The sequence below is a fragment of the Bombus pascuorum genome, chromosome 11 (genome assembly GCF_905332965.1).
Source record: "Bombus pascuorum chromosome 11, iyBomPasc1.1, whole genome shotgun sequence".
NCBI lineage: Eukaryota > Metazoa > Arthropoda > Insecta > Hymenoptera > Apidae > Bombus > Bombus pascuorum.
In genome coordinates this window covers 722,906-749,395 of record NC_083498.1, presented here as the reverse complement: position 1 = coordinate 749,395, position 26,490 = coordinate 722,906, and the positions used below count along the sequence as shown (strand labels likewise).

Below are 26,490 nucleotides of genomic sequence, written 5' to 3'. Positions count from 1 at the left end.
GTCGGATGTCGTACCCGCTTGTGATAAATCAATAACGGTGCACTATGTTATTTCGTAAATTTATTCTTCCACCGAGTGGAACATCGTGATCATAGGTGTGTCACACGCGTTCCGTTTGGAAGGTAATGAAAACGAACGGCGAGAATTTCAAGAGGACTTGCTGAGTAAATGTCGCGTAAGCAATTCGCGTGACCAACGGATTTCTTACGGCAATACGTTTTGTTTTAATATCAGAAACCTTTCATTTAACGATTATCAAATAGCATCGTGTTTCGAGTCACGCGAAACGTGCGAAATCTGATAAAAATCCGAGCCACGTCATCGAACCGCTCCCGACGTTGGCAAAAACCTATTAAGATCGAATAGGGTTAAATCGGTGGACGATGGTCCAAATGATACCAAGCTTGTTTCGCACCCTTTCACGTTTTCGCGTGCGTGGATAAAAATGTCATATTAAAAGTTCCATGTACTCTTCTTTGCGGAAAATCGCGTGAAACAATAAAACGATTTAAATAATTCGTTATCTCAACTATTAATAACTTCTTCTCGCACGCGGAATATAAGAAAATTATGAATTCGTATAATACAAGAATCTAAATCCCGATTTATCAATTTTTTATTTTTTATTTTGTTTATACGTATACATGAAATTGGATTAACATTTTGTAACGGAAATTAATACAAAACACATAATATTAATATTCCATATATTTTGTCGATAAATAAATGTTTTTAAAAACATTAAAGCGTACAATTTCTATATTTAAACAGTTTTCTTTTATATAAAACAATATATGATGCATACATCCGATTTTAATTTTGAGCACCTTTTTATTGAAAAACAAACTACACGGTAAAAAGATGAAATATTGTTCTATTGTAAAGACTGTTTCATACATGAAACTCGTAAAAATCGACGCTTTTCTTTTCAGTTGCGCTTAGTTTTATTTCTAAAAAAAATTATTTTACTCTTTTAGGTCACCCTGTTTATTTCATGCGATAAAGTTGACACGTATAAATGTCATCGACTTCTTGTTAACTTCAAAAAATATTTTTTAAGACGAAGATACGTTTATAAAGTGTAATTTAGTTTCCTTGAACGATAGAAATGGTTAACAGAGTGTGTGTCGCTACTTCATTTCATGATCATAATATATGTATTATAACCTTCAGCTACTATCGTTCGATCATACATGACCTATGTCCAGTTTCAACTATGTTTTCAAGATAGTAAGCGTGATTTACTTGTACTTCCTTGACCTATAATATTTACAAAATAAATTTTAATCGATAATCACATTTTTTTGACAAAAATATTCTTTACTGTCTCTATAAAACGATGCTAGTTATACAATCATTTATTAATCTTTATAATTTACGGTTATTTAAAACGTACCAATAATGAAACTTACCCAAACATGAAAATCACCTTTGGAAACATAATGTATGCCAATTGTAGTATTCGATCTGTGGCGACACACGAGTCATAGGACGAAGCGAAGCGAGAGCGACTCATGTTGTTGTTGTGCCTCGGATTAAGAATACCGCCTCGACATCCAAAATAAACGCGAAATTATCCTCAGGCAAAAACAATGTCGCCGCTGAGGGCAACCGTCGTTCCAAGTCAAACTTGAATCTTTCCCCCCGACCAGTATAAATAAGCGGACACGATCGCCAGCGAAGCAACAATTACGAGTAATCAGTTGTGAGCGATTTATTCTATCTTGTTAAAACACTTTGTACGAACGTCTATCGACGCTATCATTTATTTAATTATTTATTCAAAATACATTGACGGTTGCAACAGCAATCACTCTCGTCATTTCATCATCACAATACCAATACATCCATACATCATCCGCCACAGATCTCTTGAAAAGTAAATCGAGTGTTACTCATTTGAAAAATTGAGTATCGACCGAAAAACTGAGGTTCTCCGTAAGCAGCTTTCAAAATTGATGTAAATAACCTTTATGTTACTACGGAAAAGCAAAGTAATGCCCTTGCCCAAAAATAACTTCTATAAAGATCGAGTTTTATAACTTCGAAGCATTACTTCTCAAATTTCATTTACCAAGCTGATGACTCCTCCCTTGTAAGTATCATACGATGACTTATGGACGAGAGTGTGCCTTTCCATTTCAAGTATTTCTCCTCTGTATCCAGTAGGTTTGGACGACATTGTTTCTAGTCAAGGACATATAATTTTCTCGTTTCAGTATTGCAGATCTTCTGCATGGCCGAGTCTAAAAGCAGAATTCTTTTGTTCGCGCAGCTAGCAACGCGAGATGCTGCTACTAGCTACCAGTTTTAATGTCCTTACGATAATACGATTCCACCATACGAGACCTTGGATGGAAGATGATCGGTGAATAACGAGGGAGGAGGTTGAATGGACATGTGGTCCGTTGGTCGAATGAATATATCTAACCTCGCGTCAAAAGTTTTGTCAATATTCGCGAGATTTTCGCTCGGTGTCGCTCGTAAGAGGGATCAACGGATGAAAAGGGAGACGGAGAAAAAGTTATAGGTACCCTAGTTCCCTTTCGCACGGCAGCTTTTGCCCGTCAACCGTAAATACACTATATTGCCCATAAACCTTTACAGTCGTGCATTACCCATCCCGATTCGATGTGCCCCTCCCAGCTCGTTCAGCTTTTCGTTCTGCGTTATCGAATAACCGACGTTGGTCGGCTTAACCAGAACGTTTTAAAGCATCACTTCTTCCGCCTCTCCGATTTTTACTTCGTCTTCTTCCTTTCTCCACATATCCCTTTTTATAAACATTCGATCTTCCGTTCGTAACAAACTTAATTTTTAATGTAATTACAGATTTGTCGATCGTTCCCAAGTTTTATTTCAATATTGCCCAGCAATTAAAATAAAACTATGTAGTATGCACGAAGGATGTAACCAAACGATTGAAATCAATCGGCAATCTTGCCGTGTACTGTTTATTAACCGTGTTGTGCTAGTCGAATAGTGAAAACGTCAGAAATATCAGCCAATAGTAAAACATGGAAAAATATCGCGGAGCGCAACACACTACAAGAACGTCGAAATTGTTGAATGCTTTTATAAAGATATTGCAATGGTGTGTATACTGTGGTAATATTTTTGTTGTACGTGTATTATTATTCGAAATATCGCAATAGTGTTGCATTAGCTACTAGACTATCTAATTCGATATATTGCAATAACTTTTTTTTAAATTACTACTTCAACTGATCAACCTACATACCGATAGTTTTTTTTTTTTTTTATTAGCTCATATTGTCCTACTTCCAAAGGAGCTTAAGCGCGTAGGATAATATTCAAAAATATGGGCAAGCAGAATCGTAACGTCGAGTTGCTCCGACGATAGTAATAATATCATTTATAACGTAACTACGAGACAGTGTGGTTGCGTGATAGTCTAACATCTCATTAAGCCAGGGACGCCATTTTCGTAACATTTAGGACATAAATGTTACAAGCTTTCCGCTCAACGACGCACTGGAAATCCATTACTACTGTCGTATCCCTTTGTCCAGCCAGTGTGACCATCGGCGTTGCAACAATGACCATGCGGTAATTGTAATCTAAAGTTTCGTGACACACGTCGTTTCGTCGAAAAAAAAGTCGGAACCTAACAACAATGAGCTGACCAACACAATGAATACCATAAGATTACTGCTCCTTTCGTTTTTACTGTCTTCGCAACATTACACTCCGTTTCTATGGATATCCGAATCAAATTTCGGGATCTTTGAAATAGCTATTGTCGCGAATAATGCAAAAATGTCGAGTGCAATCGGGCGTAGATAGATTTACTTCAACTGCGAAGCGATTAATTGTTGATTCTTTTAACAGGTTCTCTTTCCGTTTTTATATTATATATACATTTATATTATTTATTTATATATATACATATACATACATATATATATATATATATATATATATATATATATATGCATTTCGTAGGCATGTACTGCCATAAATTTCCATATTTAATTTTGCAAATGCTGTCATACTCGATCAAGGGTATGACGGCATTAAACGTTTCGCATTCTTCCCCATTTCCTATCTTGAGCCGGCATTGAATTCTCCCGTTGTTATGCGAGCTGCCTTCGAGACTTTTACAAGATGACTAAGAAAACCCATAATGCACGACCCGCTGCTGATACTAGAAATTTAATAATCCATCTTGCATCTTTCGTAGAACGTGACGGTTGATGGATAACGTATATACAACGGCAACCAATGTCATAATCGTAACAGGGAATTTTACCAAGAGTTTTACCACTCAAGACTTCCCTTCGTTTTCATGCTATTCTGCTCGTGGATGCCTCGTTATGACGGATTCACGACCCTGCAACAACGACTCCCTTAATGATGACGTGTCCCATGTTTATCGTATAATGGAAAAACTGCTGGCTTTTCGCGCGATTAAAGGATCGTAACCGCTTGTACGAAACAGCCTCCGTAGTTTTCATTTTCGACATTCGTTGCGTTAAATGAAACGATGGGAAGTTACGGTGCTTTCACGCCATTCGACGAAATTCACTTCCTATGCGTTTATAAAGAGGTATTAAGAGACATTTTCATTTTTCACAGCACAAGCATTAATATACAGTGGTCCGTGATGCATCGTGTTTTATAATTATTTCGTAAACGTTAAAAACTAAACCTAGAATTAAAAACGGACATCTAAATAAAGAATAACACCTAAAACCATCCAGAACGAAAGTCATTGGAAAAATAGACGGTTAAAAGCATAAAGGAAATCTAGGTAGCGAAGAAAATAAAAAGCCAGCTGAGTGATCGGATAATATGATGGCATTTCCATCACGTCTGTCGTTTAATTTCTCGTGGTAGAGTAAACGAACGTTCGCGAAACTGATTATTGCGTCCGATTACCTACAGTCAATACGCATGTCGCGTGGATATTCATAGTTCCGTTCGTATATTTTCATCCAGCAATCCGTGTGTAGAGCGTGTATACAATAACAGATTTCGTCACCAAAGGAAAATTCGTGTATCCGTCACCCGACCAAATACACCGCGCCTGTTTACAACCTTCAACGATCGAAGTTATCAGACTCATTCCTCACCCCTAACAAATTTAGGTAACGTCATCCAACCAAAAAGGAAATTCTGTAACGTTCGTTATATGCTTCTTTGACACAGCCGACCAATAATTTGTGACAGGATAAAATTTGTCACGCGTTATTAGACCGTCAAACGCAAACCGAAGAGAAAGCACATTTCGTATGCACCCACCGAAATACTAATGCAATCGCTTTCGAGATACGACCGTGCAATATCCATTGGCCCTGTGAAATCCGAGAGGCTTACGCAGGGAGAGAAACCTGGTCCATGGTGCGTAATTCGCGCGGTAAGGCAAGTTTCGCGGACAAACGCAATTGCCCGATTGTTCGGTCTGAACGTAAACGGCGAAGTTGCATTGGCGAGAAGCAACCGGTAATCGGGACCGCAACGTAGCGGGAAAATAGAGCGCAGCGAGCGTGGCAAAAGCGGCGGGCGGCGATGCGATCAAACAGACGGAATTACTAGGTACAAGTCGTAGGACGCGGATGATTGGATTGCTCCGCGAAAGAGGCGACAGAGAGAGGTTTTGGATAGAGCTGGTGGATAAAGAGAGTCAGAAGGGGTGGCGAGAGGGGGAGGGCGAATGGCAGGTAGAGCGACAAGCGACCAGCCGTCGTCAGGGTTTATATGCCCGCGCGTATATGCGTATGGCGTTTTCTATGCGCGCGTGCACGTGTGTGTAGTGCACGTGCCCGCAGAAACGGTGGTGCTCGCGCGCGCGCGCGCACGCGTTTCGTAAATGCACGTTAATCCGCCTACCGAGTACATTTGCGGCGTTGGTACCGCCCATCGAACCGTCGAATTTTCGTTTCCTCTGTAAAGCTCTCTGTTTGCCGCTCGAACGGGAAAGCAGTCGGTGGATGCACACGCACGCGTACACGTAGAATAGCGCTCGTACACAGGGACACAGGTGCGGCAGAGAGTCGCCGCTGGCAAATCCTGCAAACGATTTTAGCTTTTACTTGAACCTTTTTTTTTGCACACCGAGGACGATGGATGTCGGACGCGCGCGGAGAGAGGAAAGGAGCGGACGAAAAATGAATTTATAGTTTAAACTCCCTGGCTTAATCTTGGCACTGTTTAATTCGCGTTCTTCTCCCGGCGATATTTACCGGTAAATGATTAAAACACTAAATTCGTATTAACCATCCTTTGCCTCGCAACAACGTCGCGTTCGTGCTAAACGTGATTATAATTCCGATTCGACGAAACCAGCTAGCGCTTGGAATAAACTTTGGTCTAGAACGACAGTTGTACGCGACATCTTGTTATTCTTTGTCTCTTAAATTATGTTCATACTCGTAACCATGTCTTTGTGTACAGCAGTTGTTAATGTTATGACGCAACGTGTGCGTCATCAGCGTTACATATTGAGTGGACATAACGTATGCGTCATACATCGTGCGTCGTGCGTTTAGACGTAAGTAAGTATTTATGAAACATTTGTACATATACTGCGCCACACATAGGAGGATGCAACAAATGTGTAGTGGACAAAGCTCGATCCCATAAGCCTCAGGGGCGTCACAATAATTATAAAACTACGGGCAGCAATTGTTCGAACACCCTCGAATCGCGGGTCAGCCTCGAAACTGCTGCCCTGGAGGTTTGCAATTCACCCTCGATTTAAATCCACCCTCGGCTTCTCTCTTGATGCCGCACTCTCCTCCTCTGTTCCTCTCTCTTTCCATTCCGGCTCCATTTTTACCTGAAACTATATTTTTTTCTTTTTTCCTCGTCTCTCTATCCGTACCCTTGTGCCTTTCTCTTTGTTCATCGTGCCATCTCTCTTCGTCTTCCTCTCTTTCTCTTTCTCTTTTACGTGCGTTCTCGCTTGCGCACTTCGTGCGTGTTAGTCATCGTTTCATCTCGATTCGGTGCAATAGCGTCAAAGTCGACGCTTGTTACACACGTTCCATCCATGCGTAGCGGCCCACGCCCAGTCGAAAGTCGAACAGAATCGACGAACCGAAGCGGAAAAAGTTTCAATGATTATATCTAAACTTTATTTCCCTGTGCGGCCAACTTGCTGGATTTCAGCGGCTGCTCGCCAGAGTTACCTCGCTTCGTGTTTGATGCGGTGCCGAAAAACTCTTTCTTACTTCCGTGTTGTTTCGTCAGTGGTTCTTGACGACAAACGGTAAGTTTCGAATAAATGTTTATCCAGCGACGACTAAAATGACAACAACATCGTCAAGTTTCACGAGAACACGAGGAAATTCGTAAGATTGTTTAATGCGAACTACTGGGACTAACGTGCAATTGCAGCCTGCCTTTGTGTCATAGGGAAATGCTCGTCGAGCATCGAATTATTTTTCCGTTATTTTCTGCTTCGGAAATGAATTTAACGGGTTATGCTCGCGATATTTCTCAAGCTGACCTTATCCAGGATCTTAGGTTGGAAAGAGGATATTAAAGGTCGCGGTGGCTCGTAAAGCTTGGAAAATGAGGCGTGGAGGGGTTTGCGGACGGAATTGCCGGGCCACGGTTGGCACACACTGAAAATCCAACGGCCGTGATTGCACGGTAATTCTATTAGGCGGTCGTGCGTTTTACGTGTTCCAGGGCGCGCAGGAAATTGTGTTTTTAATTCTGCCTGCTAAATCAGCCGGAGCTAAACAAGTATTAACATTTCTGTGCGGCCAGTTAGGGGCGCGCCGCGGCGGTGCGCGCTGCTCCAAGGTGCAGGGAAAAAAAGGAACGAAAAGCGATAACCAGTGGGGAACGTAAGGGAAAACTCTCGAGCGTAGACAAAGCCGAAACGAGGCAATCTGGTGTGCCTGTGCGAGAGGATTCGGACCTGTGCTTCTCCTGTCTGCCGCGTCTCTGTGTAAGTAAGTACATATACACGCGTGTACACGCGCTCGTCGCTGGCTGCTTGCGAAAGTCAAAACGTAATACGATTAACGGACATTAAATTGAAATACCCCTTCTGGGAATTCGCGGCTTCTCGCGTCGGCGATTTGCCGTGATGTTTTCTGCCGTTCTGCTTTTTTCATTCGGCGTCTGCCACTCCGGTTCTCCGGCATCGCGGCCCTCTTTGTCTCTCCTGTCTACGCGTACACCTACCTATCTACCTGGATGTTACGAGGGAAAAATCGCATTTTCTCTGTGACATTGTCGAAAGGGCAGACTTCGTGTTGGGGAGACAGGTTGGAACGTTGGTAACGTTGGTGAATTTGATTTGTCTGTCGGGCGAATAGACGCTCACGCCGCACCGTAATATCGAGCGACATACGCGTTCAAGATATTTAAATAAAACAACGCACGCTGTAAACGCGGGGTAAAAGTCGAAGGGGGAACAAAGGGGTCGAAGTCGTGGGTAACGACAGCAAAGAACGTCGATTCGAGGGAATATCGAGATCGATCGTACAAAAGATATGCTCTGTGAAGTAAGGGTATTATAAAAGTTAATTGAGATAGACGGTTATGCTACGAAAATGGTGAAGTTTGCAGCTGCAAAAAGACCGTGAATAGTTTTCATCGGTGAAAATGTATTTGTCGATGTTTCGAAAAGCTATGTTCGTGATAAAAACTAAAGGAAATGGAATGTTTGCCTTGCATTTCAGTTAATATCGCGAAATAAAATATTCCACTTTTTCTCCATGTCAACAGGAGGAAAGCGAAATATCGTTAAAACATCCAAATATTTTATTTCATACGTACGCTACCGTCTATTAATCCTGCTGGAGGGTCGACGATTTTATCCAAATATTGGACTTGAACCGGTAATCCGTTTAATGGATATTTGGCTGGTAAAACGTAGGTCGTATAGGATATTAACGTCGAAATGCAAAGCAATAAACGGACCTTCTGAGTAAAGATTAAATCGGAATACCATTGATATACACGGGATTCACGATTTCAAACGTGAATATTAAATCGACAGGTACATACATGTGTTCTCCGTGATACTTATTCATATATCTGTTCGAAGACCAGTCGCTTCGTTTCTCGTTTTTTTTGTTGAAAATTATCCTGTCCTTGACATCGTAAGTCCTATTAATTGGCGATATACGAATAACAACGAACGATCTTACAAACAGCAGGCGAATGTCATATTCTCCTGTCAGCCAACGCTCACGCTTCGTCTCTCTGCTTGGACAGTTCCGTGTTAACAGATTTATTCTTTATTGAAATTATTCGCTTTCGGCCGATCGCGATCATAGTTACTTGGCATTATAAACGAAACACTCTACCCAGGAATGGTAAAAGGCGGGTGAGATGGGCCACTACGTGACACGGACACGAATCGCGACATTAATACTAAGCGCTCCTTTATTTTCTTTTACGTTCCGACCAGGACGCGACGACCGCCTCGACGAATTTTAACGAGAACCTCGTCTCCGTCCTTGTGAAAATTTCTATCCTCCTTCGCGCACCGTTTCCTTCCAATATTATCGCGTTCAGCCTTTCTCTTACTTCGTTCCTCTACTTTTGTCCTGTGATTTTGCAGCTCGTGCTTCCCCGTACGTCTCGCTACACGATTTACACTCCGTCGATGGAGCCCGTGCGATGGAGAATTTTATGACAGCTTCGTGTCCTCTCTATATTCCAATCGTACCGCTACTCACCACTCCTCGAATTGATCACGTTTTTTGCATAGACTATCCTATCGCATGGGATACTGAGCAGAGGCATGACCAACGTTAACCACTGGCTCTTGAAGTCTGTCGTTAACATCCAGTCGAAATAACCTTTATCAGCGTATACGTATCGCGAAATAAATTACGCGAAAGGAATTAACGTAAGCTACTGTTTAAAAGTATTTAGACATTTGGTCCTTATTTTTGATAATCTGTATTTGTAATGAAAATTAAAAGAACACTCTATGCTCGTAGATTACAAAACAGATTATGTATAAAATGTCTGTAAAATAGTTGGCGCGTTACAATTAGATAAATAAAGGAGAAGCAGATTTGTTATTATTAAATTTCGGGAAATATGGGAAAAGCTTATCTTCGAGAAAAGAAACGCGCACCCCACTGTAGGGCTCGCTACCGTGGCTTCGCAGCTTGTAGAAATTCTGTTCGATCCGCTCTCTACCCTGATATACGAAGGAACGCCATTTTTCGGGGGCAATGGCACGTTCCCTGCTGATGAAACTATAGGGCGAGGACACTATGGGGACGAAGGATCACCGAAAGGAAAATCGATGTAGTGAATGAGCTTTGAACGTAGCAGCTTGCCACACTATCGCTACGTTGGGGTAACTTGTATTAGCGAGAATTCTGTGCCACGTAAGCACGAATGGGGTGCCGAGAAAACGTGAATCATACCTAAAATGTGTACCGGATACCGCTTCATTATTCCACACAATATTTCCACTCAGTTTCCTGAATGAGCCAAATCTTCGTTTCAAAAATAATAAGAAGAATTTCGATATTTTACATGGATATCTATCGTTATCCTATATAAAACTAGGTGTTTATTTAAAATCATACGAGTAACGAAAAGCACGTTCGACGTTCGATCAATATCCAGCGATATCTTCCAGTCGATTGAACGAATATCGAAAGTTATCTGAATGTCGATTTGCACTCAAACCATTATTTCCTACGCAACTAATTCGTTTTAAGTGTCTATAGTAGCAACAAATCAAATTGGTAAATCAAATTCGCGATAAAACTGTTAAAAGGATTCGAAGTTGTATATTTTTCGTGATTCGATCATTTTTCTATCGACCTAGGAAAACGAAAGCGCTATTCGGGAGAAACGGATTAACAAATGTCAACATTTAAAAAATAGACTTTAACAGGGGACGGACGGTGGTTCTCTTTTAATGTATTTACAGAAGGAATGAGTCGGTCGAAGGGAAAGAAAGCCACCGTCTTTTCCACATCCGTTTGTAAGGGCGCGACTGTAAAATGCGAGGGTGTTCGACTCTCCTCTCTTTGGAGCTAACCCTAAATGGCAGCTCGCCAAGTGTGCTAACACCCTCTTCTGCACATGCAGGCGCCCTCTTCTGTCCTCCTCTCCCCCTCGTCCCTTCTCTATCCTCTCTCATTCTCTCCTCCTCTCTCTTCGTCACCACCCACCCTTTAACGACACGCACGCCAGGTCCCATTCAATGCGCCCGCTACACGCACTGCACACGCGGCTTTGCACACAATGCTCGCAAACACTATGCATTCGTAAACATGCGTAAACAACAACGGCGGTTTCACACCTAAGGTACAAACCGCCCTGAAACTGCACGGTCGGTTGCAGCGCATACGATGCTATTACGGATTGCAGTTCACTTTTAGATTAAACTCGCGTAACTTCCTATTCGCTATTCCTCGAATCAATTTAGTTAAACACGGAATCAGTTAAATCCGACTCGTTTTATAAGGTTAGATTAAGCATCGTTCGCTGTATCGTAATAGCGAAGCAATTTTCTAATTTTATCTCAGTCAAATTTTTCTATTTCATCGCAGTTTCACAGATTCGTACATTCATAAATACTAACGTTTCTTTAATCGTTGTATCAAATGAAAAGTCAGTTCGTTGTTATTTCGCACTTTTGTTACGACTTTTTAATAAACCATTCCAGTCCACGTATATCGAGGTATTTTTTCTCGTTTCTACACATAGGATACACCGTTTTGCGCAAAAAATGCCCACCCTAAGCCGCCCTTTCTATAAACATTTGATCCCTGTGTCACGTTCCTCTCAGTTTATTGCTATTTTTCATTTACACGTATACAGGCGTGCCGTCGTTGAGTTATAGGAGAGATAAAAACGAAAATGTTATTTATGAAATAGGAAATCCCGGCCAGATGACATTTCGCGATGCGTTTGAATGCGACCCGAAGGAAACAGTATACAAAGAGGCAGGGGACATCGTCTAGTCTTGCTATGTTCGATTCATAGGCTCATACCGCCGCGGGTCAAGTGTCGATAGCAACGTGTAGTACATGTCGCTTATAGATTCGTCGAGATGCCCCTGGCGATCGAGAGTCAATAGAAGTACGCGACAAACAAGAGGCTGTGCATCAGTTGGATTAGATTGGATAAAGTTGACGATATCGTTTGAGTTGAAAACTATAGCATACGTATAGCAGTTTGGTTTGTTTCAACCGCGACTCTTTGATAAGACAGTCTCTTTGACGAAGATGCATGATTGTATATACCGGCGTAGTTCGTGCTTCGCTGAAAAAATAAATAGGAAAATCTTTTCTGTTTCCGCCGACCTTGTGGTATAATAAAAGATTTGTTCACACAAACCGTTATTGCAAAAGCTGTAGTTGAAACGAATATTGGCTCGCGTTGTAAACACTAGCGTCCGGATATTTTTCGAACTTCCGAAGGATGTGTAATCTAGCTAGAACTAATACCTGTACGAATAAAAGTTTACAAAGGCAAATTTAATATTTTTGTAGAATCGCAAACGATTCTCAGTGCAAATAAACACGAACACGTATTGGTACAATGGAAAAAGGAGAATGCAATTTTTTAATTGGTTCTCGAATAAAGCCTTGATCTCTTGGCTACAGGGTTACAAAGTTAGTCGGGCAGTGATTTCGAAGTTCTCGCGCTATCTGAAGTCGAGCTTCTTCTTTTTAGTTCACGATATTCTCAGCCACGATCTCGTCCCGTTCGGATTAAGAAACTCTATCGAAGACGTGATTAAAGATTAGGTATCCTGTCGACTCTTGGCATGAGTCATGGTTTTTAGTTCGATCGATTAAAACTTGAAGTTTATTAGAATCTTATTAAACTGCCAACCCCCCTATCTTCCGATAAAATATTTCACCGTTTGTCTTGTGTATGACGTTTGCGGTTCTAGTTACAATAACGTAATACAATATCAGAAGTAAAATACCGTCTAAATATTTGCCAATGGTTTATGCAGAGTTTTTGTGTTTCTTCTCTCATCGATGAATTATGTTTCAACAAAGTCCTTCTATCGAGAAATTCTCGATTCCAGCTGAAGTAGAAGTGCTTTCACAGTGCGTACGCGCAGTGAACGAGAGCCCATCAGTCCTTACTGACCATTCAGCACTATAAAGGGAGCTTAAATATTGATTCGGTTGGCAATTATGAGTGGTTTTTCACTGGGTCTCCACAGGCATACCCGTCGGTCCTGTTCTCCGGGTCTGCTTAATTACGGGATGTTTGCGTTTCTCAAAATTAAACTCCTGCTGGTCAGGACAGCGCATCGCGATAGCCCTCGGGCTACTCTAAACAAATTTACATCAAACCGGAGAACGTGCCACAATAACCGATCATAATCCTTCACCGGATTTCGCTTCTATTTCTTCATACTCAGTCCCCATCGAATATGCAACGTTTCAAGAATCTCAAACGACTACCGTGCTTTAAAATTATCAAATAGTTACAGTAATAATTATCGTAAATTTTATACTTAAATGGTGAAAAACAGTAGATACCGATAAACGTAATAAATATTTATGCTATAAATAGCCGCTAATTTATTTTTTCAGTCAGTCTAGAAATTTGTTCCATCCATTACGAGAGAAAGTATTTTCATATTTGTGTCAGCGTTGAAGCAATATGGTCGTGATGGGAAGCAGATTGGAATAAAAGGGGACGAAAACAAGTTCTTCCAAGATCCCACGCGGTTTACTTTTGTGGCAGTAAATTAACGGTTCACGGTGAGACTTCTCTTGGGACCCCTTCATGGCGTCTCGTCCAGTTACAGCCCTTGCTACGCTTCCGTCGAAATTAGTGAAAGTCGAAGGGAAACGGTAATTCTCCGTAGAAGGAACAGCGAATCGCGTTCCAGCTTTCTCCCTTCCTTTTTTTCTTTTCTTTTATTTGTTACAAATTCAGTCGTTAAATAATTGGAAAGAATCTCTCAATTATGTTTCTTGGAAAAATTTTGATTCTATTTATACCTTTACACATTAAATTTTTACGGAATGATATTTTTATTTTTAATCAACAACATAGATATTTGACAAAATTGTACAAAATGACTTTGTTCTTCATTGGGCGTAAATAATTCAACATTTTTACGTAAATCCTTCCGGTTCTCACACATTGGAACAATTCTGATCCATAAAAAAAGTATTTCGAAGCTATAAGCCCGATCGGATAACGATCAAAAGAGTCGCAAAGCTCTTAAATGCAAAAATACAACATGCATGATTCCATTGTAACTTTAATCTGTATATTACGCATTCGACCTTTTTTTCTTTTTACTTTGTTGACGTAGAAAAATCTAAAAAGCTGCGTTTACAAATATTCATTCTGATTAGTAGAGTTCGAACGATTTACGGGAAGACTGGAGTAGGAAATGGCTATTAAATTGCTCAGAGTTAACAGAAAATTACGTAATTTGCGAACGGAGGAGTGTATACTTTTCGCGAGAAAAGTCTAATGGAAAAGAGGGCACAAAGCTTTCGTGAAAGTAAGTTCCGAGATTGCTAACCGTCGTGTCGGCGTTTTAACAATTATGGCAGGCTGTTCTCGCCGACGCACGACGTCCACGTTCCGCAAATGATTCGCAAAGAAAGGACGAAAATAAGAAATGGCAGGAGGCGAGGAAAATGAAAGGTGACGAGCTACGTGCTTCGGTATCAAGCAGCCGCGAGCTGCTTCCGCGAAGTTTAATTAAATAACTAGGTGACGTCGTGGGCGACGAGGGTGCATTCGCACCACGAAGCGAGGCCGACAGAAGCAGGGTGGAAAGCAGGGTTGAGAGAAAGACAGACGGAAGCGTAGAAGCCAGCAGTAAGAAAGACCGCGGGACTTGGAAAAGGGGATGGACTCGGGGTCGAGGTGCCAAGTTGCTAGGTGACTTTGCTAGTTATTTAATTAGCCCGGAGACTCTCCTTTGCTCCACTGCATCCCCCTTTCCTTTCGACTCTTTTTACTCCTCGAAACGTCCACCCCTCCTCTCCTTCCTTCCACTAGATCCTCCCCCATGCCACGATATGCCAGGACTCCCTGTGCCTTCACCGCGACTTCCTTTATGACCTCCAAAGGACAATATGCCGCTTTCTCTTTTCTAAAGCTCCCGACTTATTGTTCTCTTTGGTCATTTCTGCACGCCCATTTGCGCGTGCAGATCCTACTTTGCTCACACAGAAAATCAGTGCAATCGTGCAGAAGCGACGGGAAATTTTCACTTTGAACTTCGTTCAAATTAGGATCGGCCGTCTGTACGCAAAGGCGCCGGATATTACTATGTAAATCGACTACGAACCGAACCCCGGTTTTATTAATTAATCTTTCGTAGATTCTTTCGTGATTGCACTAAGCAATTCGATGTGTTAATACCTGCGTTTGCACGTCGTTAATTTAAGTAATTGCTAAAATACGAAATTATATAAATTATATATATTTGTATATATAGATATAATCAAAGTCACGATAATTGTTACGAAAAATAACTAGCAACGAAGGATGCCTTACGACGGAATAGCCGCAAAGAAATAGAAAAAAGTAGGGAGAATTCGATAAGGGTGAGAAAGCATGGGCTGTATTTGCCGCGTTCGAACAAGAAAAACAGAGATTCCCCATGGGAAGTCGGAAACCTTACCCTATGTTCCAACAACCGCCATTTTAGATCTGAACCGCGAACGGAAAGACATCGAGAGCTTGTCAGAGCTTAACTCGATGACAGGATGATTACTGGTATTACCGGAATTACTCGAGAGCGAATTGCGCAACATACCGTAACGAACTCGTGGTATTTCGAAAATTGTGCATTCACTCTGTAACTAGAAATCTAATGGAACAGTTGGCGAGTCCGTAAAGACCGTGGAAATTTTAGCGCACATAAAATATATTTCGAGATATTATTGTAAAAATCGAATACGATTTTGAAGAATGAAATACACAGTTGTATAGTTGAATGAATATGAAATTTTGTTTTCACAAAAAGTAAAAATTCGTTTGGAATATATATAACGAACTTCGGGTTTATTTTTACAGAGTCGTCGCACGTGCCGAGAAAAATTTGTAACAAATATTTGCAGATTTTTATGCGTTTACTCGTATTCCTTTTACACGGCCTTAAAAAATTCAAGAAACATCTGTTGCAGCTACAGCAAAAAGGAAAAAAGGGTTGAACAGGTGCGACAAAAAGCCTCGACGAAATTCACAGTAAACGCGACACTCGGATCAAAGCGGTTCCCGATTTCCGTAGTCGAAGCTGTAGCGGAATGCTACCTTTTCCAGGGAACGTATTCGAATTCTTAGAAAGCGAATCCGGCCAAATCGATATTACGCGCGATGAATATTTTGATTTCAATTCTCCCGGGCGCACGTCATTTACATATTCCGAAACGTAATGGTAATAGGAATAGCATGTAACAGCTTTGTGAAAAAAAGAGAATGGTCAACGGTTATTTACTAGTTCCAATAGTTCCACTTCCAGCAGGATTTTATGAAAGACCGGCTGTTTGATTAAATCGCTATTTCTAGGTACGTACTCGGCAGAGACCGACCTTCTTTGCAACACGATCACAATTGATCCATCGAAGAACGCGTTAAACCTTGGTCAGAGCTGAATGCCAGAGGTAGCCAGAAAGATAACAAGAGAAGGCTTCGACAAAATCCAAAGTAAATGTGATGCCGCTGATCAAACCGGGACACGATTTCCGTAGTTGCCGCTACAACAATACGCTGCGTTGCATAAATAAAGCGTATACGTTGGACGTGATCAATATTGGATGTGATGAAAGTAAACCGGTAAAGCGCCGAACGACGCTCAACCCTCGTCGGCGCGCGCGACCGTCTGTGTAATTTAATGCCGGGTAAATACGCCAAGCGGAGAGTAGTTTTGCACTGTAATCTAGATGAATCTGCTGGAAAGGCCACTCCCAACGGGCATAGGCTCCCGTCAATTACAAAACGACCGTAAAGGGATGCTTCAGCATACTTTCCTTGCCAGTTCCTTATCTTTCTCTTTCGACGTGACACACTTTGGATGTTTAATATCGTGGAAGAAGCACTTCCAGATTTTTCCAATAAATTTTTTTCTACTTTCCTCTCTCGTTGCAAACATTACGAGGTTTTGGTATCAATGGAATTCCGAGTATTCGATATCGTGAATTTAAATAGATGTTAACTGTTTGATTGTCAGATGTAAGATCAAAATTCGTAATAGAATAGACGATTTAACCTCTTTGTAACTCTTCGTTCTTGATATTTTCGTTAAAATATCGTTATATTTTACGATTCTATGTGTCATAAAGTAGACGTAAAGTAGACGCGGCGGAAGAAATGTCCAGCGGTTACGTAAGTAGAATGTGATTTGCCTGAGTGCCACCGAAAATGAGAAACATCGCGATATTTTCGGAATGCAGAAAGAGAGACGTTCCGGTAGGAAATTTATCTTCTCGTAATAACAACGTGGCAACGCCGTTTTCCGGGTGTTGTCACGCCCCTTTCGTTCTCGTACGTGTCTACCTTTTTGTTTTCTTCCGTCTTCTTTCCCGTTCTCTCCCTCTCTCTCTCTCCCTCTCTCTGCATCCCTTCGGGATTCGCCCGTGTCCGTATTACAATGGCATTTCGTGTCTCCACGTTATACTTACCATCTCTCGGCTTGTATTGCACGTTTTCTTGCATTCTACACCGGTGTCTTATTTTATTTCTCTGCAAATACACAGCAAATTCTTGTATCGAACGAAACACAAAATCGATGTTACGATGTCGAAGTAGGTATGTCTTCGATAAAATAACATTCTAATAACATCTTTTCCATTAACTGCAGTTTTAGATATGTCAATAAAATATTAAAGCCGTTTACTGATTTCACAGTGTAAATACGTTGTTGACGTTACTTTCGAAGTACTTTCGAATTTGTCATAAACAGAGAGTAGGAAATTCTAAAGGTACTATAAAACTGTGCAACTCGAAAATTTTGAGTTTATCATTATAATAGAAGAACGATAGCTTTGCGTCTAAAATGGAAATGGAAATATTATACATAAAATTCCACAATATTGTTCTAACAAAGGGTACGTCCTTACATTTATTTTTAATCAAGTGTGTATCGTGATCAAAGGTGTATTACATATGTATTTTATTTCGAACATTCGTTTGTACTAGCAGGAACTCATTTCAGAATATAAGAATACTTTTTCACGATAGAACAGTGCTTTCACAGCAGGCAAACAATATTTCAAGCTCCTTTTCAAAGTACTCTTTATGCCAGAAAGTGTTACGCTTCACGAGAACGGCACACAAAGGAGGTTTTAGTTTCATAAAAAAATTGAAGAGACGACTTCTCGAACCTTGTCCATCTTCGTCCATTCTCCATTGTAAAGGTCACAGTATTCATTTTTATATTTTTTTGTTCATCTCTCGTTGGATTTACATGTCTTGCTTCTCCCTTCCTTCCCCTTTCTCCTCCCTTCTCCTCTTATCCCCGTTGCCTACCCTGTGGCAAACCTGCAAATCTCTTATACCGAATTCCTAGTTTGCCGCCATATACTATATCCACACTTTCTGTATCTCCTTTCCTCGACGTTTACATTTGCATTTGTGCTTCTCTTTCCGCAGGCTTTGCAGAGCTCCTGCAAGCCTCGATGCTCGTCCTTTTTCCCTTTTCCCTTTTCCCTTTTTCCACCCTTTCTCTCTGACTCTTCTTCCCCTTCCCGTCTTCTCCCCGCGAACCCTGGTTTCATCTCGCGAATATAAAAAGGGCTGAGCACACGAGTGTTTAGTAACTTTGTCAGCGTTTTTAATCCCGCCCCTTATCCTACCTCTGCTTTCGCTTGTCCCGCACGCTCTCTTTGTCTCACTATTTCTCTCGTACGTTGAATAAGCGTATGAGCGTACACTTACGCGTTTGCTTTTTTGTTTTTATCCTGCTCCTTTTTTCTTTTCCCTTCTTTTTTTTTTTTTTTTTTAGTTCGTTTCTGGCTTCGACGCATCCCTGCTCTATGTACTTTGTACCAAACCGATCGTTGTACCAATTACGAGTGCTCGCGCTCAACCCGCGCCGGATTTAGTAGCTTCATCAATGAAATTGATTCGTTTGGTCCCGGTTCCCGGTGTCAGCACACAAGCTACATGTCATGCCGGTAACTCAAACGGTAGTTATCAAGCATATGTTCAAACGATTTACACGTAACCCCGTTTTGCTCTTTTCTACTCTTTCGTATACCAAAAAGTGTCTCGATTTTGCACAATGAACAATGGGCTAGTGCTCTGTGCGATGATTTCCACCATACGAAAGTTAATCTCGTCATTTTTACGTATTAAATGATTTAAACATATCATTTGCAGAAGTAGATATTTCTAGAACAAAGAACGAATGTGAAAGATAAATGTTCACCGCTTAATAGATAGAGGAACGATTGATCTAAAGATACATAAACTCAAAAGTAGTTCGTAATCTAATACTAAAACGGTTTAATAATGTCAAAAATACAGTGCTCTTGACCGATCAATATGCGATACCGTTGAACGATAATCGCTTTGATCGAACTTTCGAAATTTCATTCCGCTATGCATATATTATCGTTACGCCATTTCACGTTATCAGGAAATCTCTCTAAATATATCAAGGCAAACAAAATAAAACGAACGCTTTGATATTAAATCTTGTGTAATCTATTCCAAATACTCGCGCCCTGCTGCGCGTTTCCCATGGCCACTAGCCTATTTTTCTCATTTAGCTAGTGACGCGAAACTATTAACAAAATAAGAAGAACTCCGCCCATTGACACAGAAACGCCCGAAAACGTTCAGGCGCGTGCCGACAACCCCTATACTAACCGAACGTGTTCGGAGCTGCGTGCAAACGCCTATCCAAATGATACTATTTTAAGGGGATATTTATTGCTTGTAGATGATTGCTTGTAAAACTACCTACTCTATTTCTATTTTTAACTCTTAATTAAACTAGAAAACGAAATTTCTTTCCATGTCGTGTCATGAAACGTAATAATTAAATTTAATGAGAGTTTATATGTCGATGAACACCACCTTATCTAATAAGAATAAAGTACGCAATGCTGTGGTCAGTCTGGAATTAAATCGCTTTACATTCTTTAAAACTTCTGCCGCATTCTTTTGAACAATTCTCGAAATACCTTTGCTTCGGTATAAAAATAAAAATTCAATAAAGTAGATATCATTATGTAAGGAGGAAAAAGCAATTGATATAATTATTAAAATGAAATTACGCTCTTCTAACATTTCGAACCGTACATTTTTTTGTGAGCAGGCGTAATTATTGTTATTTACAATTTCAGTACACCGTGAATGAATGATAATGTTGACCATGCACGGTTCACTTCCAACTGTTGTAGAAACAAATATACATCATTGATTTGCTGTGTATTGCGCTGTTTGTTTGCGATTCGAACGTACGTGCCATGAGGTTTACAACATTTCGAGGAGCGTATTTTTCATTTGAGTTTGCATAAAAACAAAAGCACTCCGTTTGTCGGTCACACTATTGTATTATATCTTTACATTGCATTAACGATGGTTCTAGTTCTATGGTAAAACAAATAAGGATACGTTTACCGTAGAATTACCGCCGAGAGAAACGACATCAACACCGAGATGAGATAAATAATCATGTAAACTCGATTTTCAATTTGAGAAATCAACTGCGATAAGGCAGCAGTGAAAATTGACCGCGATGATGAAATCGCAGTCAAAGATTATCTCCGGTCTAAATTGAAATGCGACGAGTCATCTCGGTTTTCAATTATCGTGTCTTCATTGACGACCACAAACACGTTGCTCTAATACGATCAAATTATCCGAGCGTAAGGATAATAAAAAAAAAAAAGAGGTAAAAGAAAGAAAAGTTGGTTTCGCATCATCCCCCCTTGGAGAGTTTCCAACGTATCGGAAAGTCTAGCGTTCGCCGGTACACTCGCGCAAGCAGCGCGCGTTAGCGCTTCGACGACGACCGGTGGGAGTGAACGGGATAGGGATGGGGGGCCGCAGAATAAACTTAGACATGTTTGCCGAGCAATCAAATATATGAGTGGAAAGTCTCGCAGGCGTTATCGATTGGTTCGAACCCGGCTGTGGTGGCACACAGGCGAAGAGGGGAAAGAGAAGAGAGAACAGTGGAACGGATGGGTCTAGGAAAGGGTCGCGAAGGGGTCGACGAAGGGTTCGAGACGAAATGGGAACGGGGAGAGAGATCCACGAAACCAGTCTACATCGTCGTCGTCGGCGAAGGGCCGAGCGGTTTGTCCAGTGTTTGTTGTTCGCCGTTGTTCGAGGGGGCAAACATAGTTTTCGAGCCGGCGAGAAGGAGCCGCTTCGTCGAACATAGATACACGTACAAATACACGTACAAACACAGGCGTCGCATAGACACATGTGTATATAAGTACAGTATACGTATTCTTAACGGCATACGTACGCACGTGAACACGTATACGTGTGTACACGAAGAAAGAAATAGAGAAAATACATATGCGCGAGCCTTTATCTGTATAGGAACGCGGACTTTCGAGAAATTCGACTCTTTTATTTCCGCGCGACCTTCCTACCCGTCTGCTTCAAAGCGGTGGAGAAAAATCTCAAGAGCGCATCGTCTTCGAGAGCCTCGTCGGAGATTTCGCTTGCACAAGAAGGAATAGCGGGATGGGCCAGAACAAGCTCGCAAGCTCGGACAAATTCTTGCGATGTCGGTGAACGGTAGGGGTTGAGTCGCGAGAAAATCTTATCCACCTACCTACACTTTGGATCGCTCTTATCTCCGATTTCGGACATTCTTCGCCGTTCTTGTTCGAATTCCCATTCCGTAAAACACACCGAATTTGCTAGAAACGGTTAAATAGCAAAGGATTTTATTATACATCTATCCGATAAAACTGACCCTTGATGTTTCAACATATCCTCGGCCGTGCAAATCGTTTCATTAATTCATCAAAACGATCTTCCTAGTTTGTCTTGGGCAAATAAAATTTTTTTAATTAGGAAATACGAGTCGAAATCTGAAATCGGAAATTCGAAATAGCTTGGAATATCGAATATATTCCTTTATGAGAGAAAATTTTAGCTATATAATATAACATGACCAAAAAATGTGATAGCTGTTATGGAAGTAAACTAATTAAATAGTATACCAGCTATTTACTTTTTTAAAAATCGTTCCCCACGAGTGTGACAAAGTATTCTAGATTATTTTGCGAACGATCGTAGATAGAAGTAATTTTTCAGGATCGTTTGCTCACTGTGATACGCACCGTTATTGCTCGAAACCAGGAGTGGTGTCCTGGATAACGGAGCGTTTCTCCATTCGTGGTAAACATCTTTTATTAAGTGCACGTTGCGCTCCGCTGGCGCGTCAATTTTTCAAAGCACCCTCGAGTTCTTTGTCTTCGCGTCTCCATCTAACTATAAACGATAAGCACGCGTAGCAGGGAGTAGGGGCGATTAATCGTTCCATCATCGTTAGAGATGGTCTCGACTCTGTGACAATGGTGAAAACGAAACTTCTTTCGCCCTCCCTTTGCGTATTCTCTTTCCAGATAAAACGATTTTCGTTTTTTTTTTTTCTTTTACCAGTGTCGAATGTACCGCGCGTACATTTTCAAGTTTCATTCGTAAAAACAAACCATAGGCAAATCAGTATCGCTCGGATGATCGGAAATCTTTGTCACCAATACTACTAATTATTTAATTGTTCGTTATTATATTATATCGAATATTAACGAAATTTCTCTTTCTATTTCAGGCTGTGCATTCGTGAAACTTTCATCACATCAAGAAGCGCTAGCGGCGATCAATACCTTACACGGTAGCCAAACTATGCCGGTGAGTGGAAGCTATTGTTTTTCTAAACACATCGGAAATTGGTGTAAAACGCTTTGAAATTTTTATGAAATCAATGGACACATAGTTCTATTGAGCAGCGACGAAACAGTTTTCTTTAAATTAATGAAAAACTATATACAGAATAATAGCAGAGATATCGCTGCTGTGATTTTCTTAAACAATATACGTATTGATATTCCCAACGGATACAGTGAAGTAATAATGTATAAAAAAGTATCTATAAACTTTAAGAAGGTATCTAAGATTTTATCATGTTTATGTGAAATTAGACAATTATACGCTAAATATACATGGATAAACATCAATGACTCTAAAAAAATTGCACAAACATAAATAAACGAAATTAGAAAGCAAATGAGTAGGCATAAGACGATAAATGGAGTTGAAAGTAATAGAAATGACGAGTGCGTATCACGGATTCATGGATGACCGTTCTATGGAACAGGTAAATTGTATAGGGAGGACAACCCTCTTAATGACTGTCATGCATGCAAACATACCGTGGTTCCAATCTAATGACTGGCCAAACTGAAATCTGCATAACACTTGGAGAAGTGTGGGCTACCTCCTTCTCCGTCGCTGAATCTCCTATGGCTTCTATCAAACCGCCAAACTTTCTCAGCTTAGGGTCGGACCAGGAATTCCCAGTTGTAATTGAATTGTCAGTGAGTTTCGTTCGGGATTCCACCTGCTGATTGGTGAAAGTTCGCAAAGCCGCTTGCCGAACTTGACCATACAACATTCCTCTTCCAATATCGCCGTTATTATCGTACTGCAATTATTTGCTCATATTTATTGACATGTCGAAGTTTGGCGCTGAATTCGTTCATTACCATTACGCTTAATAGAACGGCTCGACGATTAATGATGAAATGTCGATTATCAGAAAGATACTACTAGATGATGAATAACGTGTCTGATGATAGAACTGGATATTCTATTTCGCACTACTGCAGAGACGCAGCATGTATCTTCGTCCTACGATTAAAAATCATTTTTGACAGTGTATACTATTAGCTACATTTTAATCAAAATATTGATTTATTCGCATGATTCTTTACTCAAAACTTTGCTGAAAACCCTCGGAAACAGCCGGTGTATGATGGATTGCTTGTCGACGGACACTCCAAGTTTGCACTTTTAAAATTTCGTTACTAAAATTGAGGGCGATATCAACCGTGTATTTGTGAGATATGCTATATTATATAGAGATTTTACACAAAAAAATGTCCTCTATTTTCCGTATCATTCTTCACCTCATTGACTCATAGTTCCATCTCATGTAAATGAAACATGAACAGAACATTTCCGATCACATAAAATCGTACAGAAACTTCATAACTGTGAACTATACACACGGTGCAATTCGTGTTACTATGGACGTACAAAGAAACGAATGCAACGAAGTAGGAGAACCGTTGAAAGTCCATATACACCCGATATTTCCCGATGTATCCGGCAATTGTTTCGCCGTCCATCAGTCCGACGGCGGGTGAAGAAAAAAAGGACACTGCCGTATTTTCCAATATCAACGAGAAATTCGCGTTCCGTGTCACGCGTGTGCCTCGTGTATGAAATCACGAATTGCATCGTAGCCGAAGGGCGCGGCGGGGACAGATGCGAGGCTGTTACGTGAATATTACTCGTTACAACGCTCTAATCTAATAGCGAAACACGAGGAGAAATTGTGGGTACAGAAGGGGAACTTTAGGATCGTGCCAGGGACTATTTGCCCTTAAAAGAGAAACTGACATGGCGCGGAACGTAATATGCAGATCGCTTAATTATCACTGCGAATTATGCAAATCTTGATACCAACGTTACGAGATTTCATCGCGTCCCATCGAGTGGCTCGGCAGTGTCAAAACGTAGGATGGAACGAGACACGCAGTTTGCCGTTTCATTAGGACGATTCTAGATTTATTAGCCTCGTAGAAACGCTCATAATCGACGGAACGGCGCGGCACCCTCGTTAAACCTACTAAATTGAAGTTATATTAAAATTTTATCGTCCATCCATTTTTCGTATAAACCGTTGTAGAACACATTTTTCTTTTATCTTTGTCATCTAAATCCTTGCGAGAGATTGTCACTTTACTTAATACTCTCCTTCCTAAACCGAAACGTAGTACGAATATTGTTTCTCAAAAGTTTGGGATTCGATATTCACGCAATTTATCAAAGAAAATATTATAAAACGAACGATTCGTCCTCTCGGTAAATAATTATTTTAATGGAATCGTTCTACAGGAATATTTCGCATAATACACAGCGAACAATATCTTAACGCTGTAAGGATAATTCAATTTGACTGCGTTCGATCTAGTTTCTCGTGACACGTTGTAATCCTCAGTTTCCCGTTCTATTTCGTGTACGTACGTGTCTACTCCTATACGGATGTGATTCTTTTATACACTGACGCGCACAATCATCAAATTGAGATAGAAATTTATACCTTGTCCTAAGTAGTTAGTAGTGATAGTAAAGGGAATTTTCACAAGCGTAGAGATATAACAAACAGTGGAAAACCTATACGTTAAAATATTATACACATTCGATCAACTAAATATCTCCCTTATTTGGTATTTAAGTAAAACGTTCAACAGACAATCGCTCGCATAAGGAATGAATGATTAAGTGGTACGATGATACTGTATATCCTTGGAATGCTTCAGGATACAAGCTAACTGGTCATAGGACGAAAACGTTCCGACCTTAGAGGAAGGTTCTTATGATGATTAAGGCCTGTTAAACCGAGGGATGCGCGAATAGCGTTGGGGCCTCGCAGATATTGGAGATCTCAGGCTGGAACATTCCAAGGACTCTCTATATCGAAAGAGAACGAGCCAAGGGCAGACACAGGAAACTTAGGAGAGGAAAATCTCGAACTTTGTCCTTGTTAAACGAGAATGTTCTCGGTATAACCATGAGTCGGGTACGCTACTTGTGTACGGTTAGAAATATGTACCTTCCTCGAAATATCCTGCCTTAAATTTTCTTTATTGGAAGATACAACAATATTAAATGTACATGATAATTTTGTACTCCTAATTTTATACTTTATTCCGTTCTTCGAACTATCCCCGTGACTTGTAATTTAATTTTTTAATTTAATTTTTTGAGATAAATACATATAACGATGTCTGATGTGCCTCGATCTACGCATACGATCCTGTAGATCTTTCCACACAATTTTGGCTCCGTATCTTTATATCGTATACAAAATTTATTATCGTTACTTCAACGAAATTGCTGCTCTCGTAGTAAAACTTGGTGCAGTAAAACGCGTATTGACAGAAATGTTCGATATTTCTACTATCGGCGAAGAATCGATGACATAATGTATAGAAAATTCACTCGTATTATATGTTTAAACGTAAAACTCTTGCCAGAGATTTTGTCGGCTGGACGTAAACAAAGATAGAAGGAAATGGCTTTCGTAATACCGATACTATAGTATCTTTCGTAATAATAATAATTTTGGATTCGGATCATATCGTGTTATCAAAAGCATGTAGTACATAAATTGAAGGCCACGGTAATACAGCTTTTATGCTATTCTTCTATGAAAGAGATATCATCGATTTTTTGCTTATATGTTTTAAAACTACGTGCACAAAGAAACGAGTAAGTTTTATATGAGGTAAAAGTAGAAAACAATAAAACACGTTTCAATCA

The 26,490-nt window shown here is 40.5% G+C and overlaps 1 protein-coding gene across 27 annotated transcripts in view; it reads left to right on the top strand.

Annotated features, from left to right (window-relative positions):
- Positions 1-26,490, top strand: part of LOC132911689 (CUGBP Elav-like family member 4) — a 571,541-nt gene that overhangs the window by 514,217 nt on the left and 30,834 nt on the right. For all 27 annotated transcript variants that reach the window (XM_060968526.1, XM_060968513.1, XM_060968524.1 and 24 more), the window contains one exon: positions 22,712-22,791. In XM_060968526.1, coding sequence (XP_060824509.1) covers positions 22,712-22,791 — 80 coding nt within the window. The remainder of the gene's footprint in view (positions 1-22,711; positions 22,792-26,490) is intronic.